This window comes from Pogona vitticeps, chromosome 1 (assembly GCF_051106095.1).
Source record: "Pogona vitticeps strain Pit_001003342236 chromosome 1, PviZW2.1, whole genome shotgun sequence".
NCBI lineage: Eukaryota > Metazoa > Chordata > Lepidosauria > Squamata > Agamidae > Pogona > Pogona vitticeps.
The window spans coordinates 321552583-321562295 of record NC_135783.1 but is presented as its reverse complement, the minus strand read 5'-3'; the positions used below and the strand labels follow the sequence as shown (position 1 = coordinate 321562295).

The 9713-nt window shown below is 42.9% G+C and overlaps 1 protein-coding gene across 20 annotated transcripts in view; it reads right to left on the bottom strand.

The window, feature by feature from the left end:
• Positions 1 to 843: 843 nt before the first annotated feature.
• The window catches only part of TMEM63C (transmembrane protein 63C), a 104021-nt gene continuing 95151 nt past the window's right edge, over positions 844 to 9713 (bottom strand). For 15 of the 20 annotated variants that reach the window (XM_078393085.1, XM_078393119.1, XM_072986468.2 and 12 more), the window contains 3 exons: positions 8997 to 9112; positions 8132 to 8206; positions 844 to 7752 (listed from right to left, as the gene is read on the bottom strand). In XM_078393085.1, the coding sequence (XP_078249211.1) occupies positions 7540 to 7752; positions 8132 to 8206; positions 8997 to 9112 (404 nt within the window). In that variant the 3' untranslated portion in view covers positions 844 to 7539. The remainder of the gene's footprint in view (positions 7753 to 8131; positions 8207 to 8996; positions 9113 to 9713) is intronic. The other 5 variants (XM_072986471.2, XM_072986476.2, XM_078393133.1 and 2 more) reach the window with 1 other exon arrangement.

Genomic DNA, 9713 nt, shown 5'->3' with positions numbered 1-9713 from the left:
GGAATGGAAATAAGCAGTGGAGAAATTTAAGCCATTACTGCGGCTGGTATGGGACATCATTTCATCCGCCTCACAATGGATAGCACCAAATAAACTTCCCTTTCTAACAGTTCTTGTTTTGCATGGAAGTGATTTTTTTGATTAAAAAAAAAGAACAATCTTGCTAATGCAAATTCCAAAGCAAGTCTAATTCATTCTCAGTCTTGCTGACTGGAGGGGCCTGTGGATGAGAAGAAGTGACTGATGAGAGCCTCTTAGTGGCATCTGAGCTGAGTATGGCAGGTGAAACCCTGGTAGTTTATAGCCCTGCAGAGCTAGGTAGGAGTACTAAACTAGTAGCTGGGCAAAGTGTGGTCCTCTTGATATTTCTGGACTGCAGTTTCCATCAGCTCTAGGCACTATGAGCACTTTGCAAGTAAGGTTTTGTTGTGCATTCTGTTCATCAGTGTTTAATTGTGATTGGTTTCCTTTTCAAAAGCATACAATGGTACACAGTAGGAAGCAAAGTGACTTTGCTCTCATGCTTAGATGGTGTAAGCAGAACAGTAGTTGTGTTCCTCCTCTAGGCTTTCTGTCCCAATTCATTTCTACAACAGACTTGTAAAATAATCCCTTTGGTATATAAGCCTAGGCCTGGACATGGATGGGTTAGAGGTTTTTCTTTTAGATCGAATTGACCCAAACTAGCTTTTACATTCTGTGTAAAGAAGGGGTCAATATTTCATCCACCAAGAGCCAATGGAGATGACCAGAAGTATCCTGAGAAGTTCTGTGAGGGACTGCCTTCTCCTGTTTTGAGTTTGTATCACTCGGGTTAAATATGTGCAGCTCAATCCCAGGCACTAGCTGGGCAAAGTAACTTTATTCAAGGCACAGTCATAGCAATAAATAGAATGAGAAGAAGATACAGAACTCTGTCACATTCCTGTCGGGCAACACAGCCAAAAGAAAACATACCCACTCACAGGCACTTTGCCTTCTTGAAATATAGAAGCAGCTACGAAAGAAGGCCTTGAGGTGTGCTACATGAGCATGTGAATAGGCAAGGGTTAAATCATGGGCACCAGGAGGAGCATTGGGTATCCTCATTTCTCAGCACTGCTCCTGGAATTCACCTTTGAACCCCCCCCCCCAACAAGGGCAGTAAATCTCAGAACATGTGAATGTGAAGTAGGGGGCTCCACACCTTGGCAAATACTCTTTTGGAATATAGTGCCCAGAATCCCTCACCCTGGCCATGCTCTGGGCAGCTCCTTTTCAGGAAGTTATATTACTGAAAGGCTGAACAGCCCACATGTATGTGTGTATGCATGCTGCTCCTCGTTAGCAATCATGAAGATGGAGGTGAGTCCTTCCCTTTCCACTGAAGCTAGACATATGACTGAAAGTGCGATTTTAATTCTCTTCCTTGGGATCAGTAGCCCAATACTTCTGCTATTTATATATTTACTCAAATATAAGTTCCTCTGCTATCAATAAGATCTGCTCAAGGTGTGTGCAGTTTGAAGCTTAGACTGAGTTAATCCAGCTCTAAACCTTGTGTGGATTGATTCAACTCTTATTTTAGTAGTAGGTATATATAACTACAACTTTGTTGATACAGAAGGTTCACCCATTCTTCCTTGGTCTAGCTTACACTGGTTCTTGTAGGACTCTCAGTTCCCCCCCTCAAAAAAAGTTTTTATTGGAGAAAGCATGGTGACAATTAGTTTAACAAACAGATGTGGGTGTGTGAAGAAATAATATCTTACTGAAATAAATTAGTGGACTAAGACCAAATATTGCCACAGGCAGCAAGTGACAAGGGATATAGGTGAACATATGCCCTCAGATCTGGAGCCTTGGCAATATGCTGGCTTCTACTGCAAGGATAGGGGGAACGTTTGGCTGTCCAGATGCTGTTCCTCCTAAGGCCATTGATAGGGGATTGTGTGAATGGTGGCTCCCAACATCTGGAAGGCCCAAAGGCTCTCCTTGCTCTTTCTCATCAGGAGAAAGCCAGCCTATAAATGCAACAAACACACAAACTCACAAGTCCTGTTTCAGAGTAGTCATTTGTGCCAGTCTTCTTTTGTTACCATATGCTATGACAAGAACCTTCTCCCTCTTTCTCTTTCTCTGTCCTTTTGTGTTATCTCTACTAGGACAACTCTTTGTTCTACCCTCTGCCACTTGCACATCTGGAATCACATCGGCAAATGCTATTAGTAGATTGCAGAACACAAATATGTCATCAGCTAGAACTCAGACATAGTTGTATTAGTCCTTTTCTGTCACAGTTTCTATGAAACCAAGGACTAGGACCATTCCTTTCCTATTCACATTCTCCTCCCGTCTTTAAAATTCACAGGCCAATTATTCATTTGATCAAGTTTTTTATCTAGATCTTGTTTCAAAACATGCTGTGCATTTTATGCACAAATACTCCCAGCCTACTTTTCAGAATGTGGCTCATTCACAGCACCTTTCCCTATAAGACCCCAGGTGTCTGCATATGGTACAAAGTGCAGACTCACTTTGGAACAAACTCTTTGGGCTTCTGAATACAGCAACACTTCTCACTGATGCCTCTGTTTCCACAACACAGCATGAAACACTGCCCTACAGACACTTCCATTGACTCAGCAGACGGGAGAAAAGCAATGAAAAAGCATGGCACATTGCATAGAGTACAACTGTCAGTGAAAAGGTTACAGAATACATTTCAAAACTTACACATTCATGATATTTACTGCAGGATGCACTGAAGCAGCACCATGTAAACTGGAAAGTACTGGGGTCCCATCATGTCATATTCATCAGTTCTGACATGAAAATCTTTTTTTTAAGGCAGGAAGAATATTGTGATGTGTTTTCCCTGATTTAAACAAACAAAGACAAAATACTTTGTCCCCAGGTCTGTTAAACAGGATCGTATCTATCCTGACTTGGAATGCAGCAGCTCTAATGAGCCTGTGTTGCATCCAAACCAATCGGCGCCCCTTTTGGCTATTAGACAAGGGGCAACTAGGTAGCCTATGGCCACCTCAAAACATAGAAGATTGTGACACTACAACACATCCAAGCCTTTGTGTAAGCATCATTAGCCAAGTCCTGGCTTTGTATGGCAGGGAATGGCAACTTAGTCCATCTGCAGCTGCAGGCTTTAGGGTACAGCATTGACTCAAATCCTATTGCCTGTATAACACCAATCTCCATCTGCATAACTTTGAATGGTGAATTAAGAAGTTGGAAACGCCTACAGTGACTTCTTAACTTCTGGCAATTTGCTGCAGAACAAGCTTCTGATCATTGTGTTAGGAATTTTTATCAGACAAGGTGCATGAATTACTTTTGATAAGAAAAGAAAAACCCAGAGTGCAAAAGAGATACAGTATATGAATCTCTCTCTCTCTCTCTCTGTTAATAGATTTAAAGGCACAGTATTCAAAACCAGTTAAAGAATTTTGGAAAGCTCTTATTTATTTCTAAACTTCTCACCTACTCTTAAATAGCACCTTCCTGCTTGTGTGCCCCTATAAAGTGGTGTTCAGAGGCACAGTGCCTTTGATCCTGCAAACAGCATATAGCTGTCATGATGATTAGTAGCCACAGCCAACCTTAACCTTCTTGAATTTGGGCCTGGTTCCCCTGCTGGAATAAACTGGGAAAAGGATTGTTTCTTTTGGATTCAGGCTAAAGTCACATGGACTTTAGCCTGAATCCAAAACTTTTGTGTTGGTGTGTGTGTCCTCAAATTTGCTGCCTCTGCTACTGCCTGTCAAAACAAGGTCAGTGATGGGTGGGGGGAGGGCAAGCGATTGGGTAGGTGAGTGAGCTGGCAAGTGGGTGATCAGGCAGGCTGGCAAGCAGGGGGCAGTCCAACAAGTGAGTTTTTTTTTTTGCTCCTACTTAATACTTTGATCTATGTATTAGATTCTGCTTCCAATGAATCAATTCCATGTCCGCCTCAAAATAAACCAACTTCTGGTGGAGAAAGGGAAAAACTAGCTTCCCTGGCACATACTGCGCATGTGCACTGTAGCGAACAGCCCTGCCCTCACCTGCCCGTCACCGCAGAACATTAAGGCAGGAGCCAATGAGTGGTCGGAAGGCAGAGCCAAGGGGGGAGGGAGCTGGATATAAAGACTGGTGTATGGAGTCTGAGAGAGATTCTGTGAGTGAGACACTGTGTGTAACTTGAAAGTGTCTGGAAAGTGAGTTAGAGATCTGTAAGAGCCAGGATTGAAACAGAGGGTTAAAAGAGTTTTAAAGTTATATCAGATTTGATTCAAATATAAGTGATTGGCAGCCTGTGATTTGTCCCATGAATATTCGTTTATTTACTTCCCTGATCAAATAAAAGACTTATGTTTTGAACAGCACACTTGTCTCCATATTCTATTGATATTAAAGCATTAATATCTGGTGGCAGCGCAGAAGAAGGAGGAGCGAGATCCTCGTGAAGGCCTGGGGGATAGGGACTTCAGAGATCACCACATGCACGTACCTAGCGGGTATGCAAAAATTAGGGTTTTTTTTTGAAGAGCAGAAGCCAATATAACAGTGGTTTTTATTGTCAGTAATATCAAACCCTTTGTCTAATTCCCTTATAAATTCATCCAAGCTGGTGGCCACATGCTTACCATGTGACTAGGTCTTTCCTTTTGTCTCTTTTTAATCTCCTGAACTAGAAAGAGGCTTCATTCTTTGACCTATGTATCAGATTCTTTCCAGACAGTACCATTGCAAGGCTGAACTCCATTTATAGTCTACAGGAGAGCAGATCCATTGAATCAACTGCTGGACAGTAGGTAAAAACTTAAGTAAATCCTCCTTATTCAATGGATTTACTTTAGCTGTGACTAGCAACTAGATTTAGGGCTAAGATAACACACTTAATACTCTGAAATGTACAAGTATGTTTGCTTGAGAGCAATTCACACTGCCTTTGGTGGCATCTAACTTCATGGATTGTAATCTTAGATAAACTTCTAACAGAAGAATATATTTCTGTATCATACTGTGATTGCCAGGTGGATTCCACTCCCCCCCCACATATATTAAACAGCAGCAGAAAACCATTAAGATTTCTCTATTGTGCAAAACAGGCCTTGATGAGAATTGGATTTCCACTGTTTTTATTCATTTGTTTATGTATTTTAGCCAGGCAGATCTCCTGAACCTTTAATAGTTGCTTGAGAAGCAAAAAAATCTGAAAGGAAATGACTTCTGCTACAGGAACTCAATAATTCTCCCAGTTACAGCATCTAGATGGTAGAAGAGTTTTGCCTCCTTCACAACTATATGAGAGGCAGGAGCTCAAAGCATTGTGTGTGTGTGTGTGTGTGTGTGTGTGTGTGTGTGTGTGTGTGTGTGTGTGTGTGTGTGTGTGTGTGTGTGTGTGTGTGTGTGTGTGAGAGAGAGAGAGAGAGAGAGAGAGAGAGAGAGAGAGAGAGAGAGAGAGAGAGAGAGAGTGAGAGAGAGAGAGAGAGAGGAGAGAGAGAGATGTGGGTGGCATGCCTCAGTTTGCACGTAGGCTGTTCCTTCCCTCTCTTCATTCTCCCAAACCACAGGCCATTTCTCACATTTTTCAGACTGGCCTGTTACAGATTCTGCAGTACTGACACAAGAGAGCAATGTCATTGTTGCAGCTACTCCAAATGCAGCACGGTGAATAAGAGAGAAATATTGATCTAATTGGCCATGTATCATATAACTAGAGGGAGCTGAGAGCCCTCTTTTAGAGTGGCAGCTTCAACGCGAAGAGTCACTCCTGCGGATAAGCTGAAAAAGAAAGTCATTCTGATAACCACATCTATCATTTTAATGATCCTCTTAGAGATGATGGGTTGGGCTAGGTCTCATCATGTCATCATGCAGCTTGAAAGCTGACAATCTTGGGTGTACAGAAGGTTAATGTCATTAAAAGGTAGAAATGTCATCTTTGCTGTCCATTTCACCCAGTCCATTCTTGCTTGATCTGTCATCCCAAATTCCAAACTAGATAAGATTCTGGTATAGCCATATGTCTGGATCTAGATTCTGCAACAGGCATGCAGAATAGATGTGAGAAATGTGTGGGGCTCCCCATGTGATGTTACAACTACCATTATCCCTGCCTGTTGGTCATGCTAGCTGGGGCTGATGGGGTTTGAGTCCAACAGGTGCTCCATCCCAAAGCAGAAATGGCTCCAGTTTACAGAGCAAAAAAGGGGAAGAGAATGAGATAAATAAAACCTTTTTCCTTCCACAGCTTACCTCTCTACAGTTCAATGCCCACCCACCAACATAGGTTGAGAGACTTATTTGGCTTCCTTCATACCTGTACTCCCTTCAACACTTAAAAATCTCCCCTTGGTCTCAGCATTCTGTGGCATTATAAGAAATCTAGATTTACATTAGTGCTTGGAAAACTGGCCTTACAGATGAGAAAAGAAAAATAAGTTATATTGGCAAGCTCTGATTTACACTCACACATCTACCATTCTCAAGTCCAGCTTGTCCACAGATTCTGTGTCACCTCTTCTCTCTCTCCCCAGCCCAGGAAACCAGATATTTTTCACTTCATTTACACCCAGAGGCAGCAATGTACGAACATGGCGATTCTTCCAGCAAGCACACCAGCAGGCATAGAAAAACAGAGGCAAGTCAGGTTTATCACTTGGGCCAAACTGGCAAGGCAAGTCTTTCTCGGAGGCAGTAGATTTGGGTAAAAGCAACAACTGCAGCAGTAACTAATGGGCACTTTTTAAAAAAGGAAGAAAAAGGGCTATGGGATATGTTGCTCACCAAGGGAATCTCTTAAGAGTCATTTTGTTACTCAGGAAAGACACAGACTTTTGCTCCAACAACAGATGCACTGCACGAGCTGCGTAGTCCATTTAAAACTCATCTCAGGAGGCACTTGCCATTCTAACTCTTGCCCGCCCAGCCCTGAATGTTTTATGAAAAATTTCATAGCTTTCATAGCCATTATACTGTTCAAATTCTTTTCCTCTTACTGTATTAAGCAGAAGGCTTCAAACTGCAGGAAAACATTGTTTTGTCTTTTACCGAAAAGAACTATCAACGAAAAGCAAACAGTGGGGGGAGACATGGGAAAGGGTGGGAGAGAAAAAGTAGAGTAACTGAGGTCTGATAAGATTTGTCAGAAGATCAAGGAACAGCCAGGGAATGGCGGTTTGTAGCTCAGGAGCAAAAAAGATGCTTGAGGCAAGACGCAAAACACATGGCTAAACTGCAAGAGCACAGGATGGGAGTCTAACACGGCCTCTTTAGAACTTCCCTGTTTGTTCTGATTCTGCCACAGAGTTGAGCTGCCATTCTGACAACATGGCTCAGAGATTACGGGTTGAAAAGCCTGTTGTGCATCTCCTTTGCTGCCTCTGGCCATGTTAGCAAGACAAGATCTTGTGCCCAAGACCAGCTTTCAGAAGGACTTGATACAGCAGCATAGGACTGGCCTCTCTCGGCCTTGGGATGTGAAGCTTCCCTCTGGCACCCTCAAGACTGGAAACTGTTTTCCTCTTATCAGTCATTGCTCTAGCAGGGGCTAAGTCAGTGATAGTGAGTTTGGCTGTCCAGCACAGGCCCGGTTCTGTATTCTCCTTCAGTGCCTTCCAGCTCAGTTTCAAAGCTCTGAAGACCAGCCTCCTCCATATTCTCTGCTTGCTCCAGACGGCTGCCCATGGTACCATAGGACTGGTGAGCCGGCGAGGCTGCTGGCGTCAAGCTGAGCTCTGGCTCTTGAAGCACCGTGGCAACAAACATCTGAGGCAGAAAAGCAAGGAGGTTACAACGGCAGCCCTTTCCACTGCATCGTGTTTACTGACAAGCCAGATCTGTCTTTTAATTAAGACCTCCCTCCTGCCTTTGTCAGCCAGGCTCAGGCAACCAGAACTGAGAAAGGTTATTCCCTTGTTCTCTCTCTTTTTTAACCACTCTCCCAGAATCCCACAGGCATCGTGGACAAGTCTGAAGAAACTCTGACAGAGACTGCCCCAAAGGCTTTTCCTGAGAGCTCCAGCTCTATATAGAAAATGCTGGCATATGTACCTTCACAAGCATCTGTTTAAAAGCTCTGGGATATGGGAAGCACATGTACAAGACAAGCAAGGGAGGTCTTGAGGCAAAGGGACGATGCACTTACATTTGAATTGGGGGTTGAGGAAATGCTGCTCCTTTCCATGTCATTGAACACTCCTTCAGATTGCTCAGACATCTGCTTGTAGGTGGAGAGGGGTATAAAAGTCAGGAGAGGAACAGAAAAATACAGGTACATTCCCTGTCTGCAAGTTTCCAAAAGATGTTATCTCTAAACCAAGGAAGAGGCACCTGGGATTCCTCCAAGTCTATTCAGACAGAAGCTCCTGTCATCCCTGTCTACTGGCCATGCTGGTTGGGGCTGATGGGAATAGGACTATAACAAAATTTGGAGGGCCAGTGGATCCCACTCTGATCCTAACGGACCTTGGATTTTGGATTACATCTGGAGAGGACCAGATGATGAGATTCAGGCCCAGGTGGGTCAATTAACCCAAGGTGACTGGCACATACAACAACTCAGAAAAGATCTGTAGGACAAGAATGATGAGACCACAAGAAGGGGATACAATGGTAGTAAGAAAATGTAAGCCCCCTGATACTTTACACTGTTAATAAGGAATGGTAATTCCACTGAGTTTTTAAACTGATGTCATTATCTTTATGCAGGCGAAACTTACTCAGCAGGATTCAGGCAAACAGAATTCCCATGTTTCTTCATTTTTCCTGTTGGTGCTGGGTGTGTAAAAGGCACATCCATACATCCACCTATTGCTGGGAAGTTGTTTGTAGGACAAGTTGGAAATGGTTTGGGAACAGATTTGTGTGAGCATTATGCAGTTAGTATGTGTATTGTCCAGGAAAAAGAAGAAGTGGGAACCACCTTTTAGTTTTGATATAGGCTCTTCATGTACCTTAGGATGCAAAGAAACAAATGCAGGAAGCTACGCAAAACTTTTCTTTTTTCTTACCTGGTAACTGGAGGGCTTCTTTGGATGCAACTTCTTCAGACAAACGCCAAGAAATGTAGAAAAGATGCAGGAGAAGAGGATTACGAAGGTGAAGATAGTGATGGGATGGATAGTGCCTACAGCATTGAAGAACAAAGAAACAGTGTCCCAGGCTACCATAGTATATTTTGCTTTTAAAAATATGCAAACGCACATACAGATCTGTACAGATCTGTTTTGCTCTGCTTCTGCAAGCAACAAGTTTGTGAACATTTCATTTAAAGCTGTGCAAAAGTGTACATGCATTTTCATGTGCACAGAAGTCTGCCTATACAGATGACTTCCACATAATACACATGGTTTAGCAAATGTTTTTCTCTACTAAGTGTCTTTTTGTATGTAATTTCCTATAACATATGCATTTTTTTGACCAGACATGGTAAGTGCACAAACGGAAAGACAATTAGGTTCCAGTTCACTTAGTAGTTCAGGAAGTATAAATAAGGCTGGTTTGGATTAAAGTGTAAACCTAACAAAATGCCCTTGTGAACACAGTCCACTTCAACAAACCTAATTCAGATCTGCCTCGTATCTATCCAGCCACTGATACAGACTTCTACACACCTGTAGAGCTCACAAGTCAGGTTCTCCTGGGCCTCTCCATCTCTCACTTTACAATAAATATTCTGAAATGAGACTTGCAAACCTTATTCACAGCAGCATCTGTGTGCAGGAGAG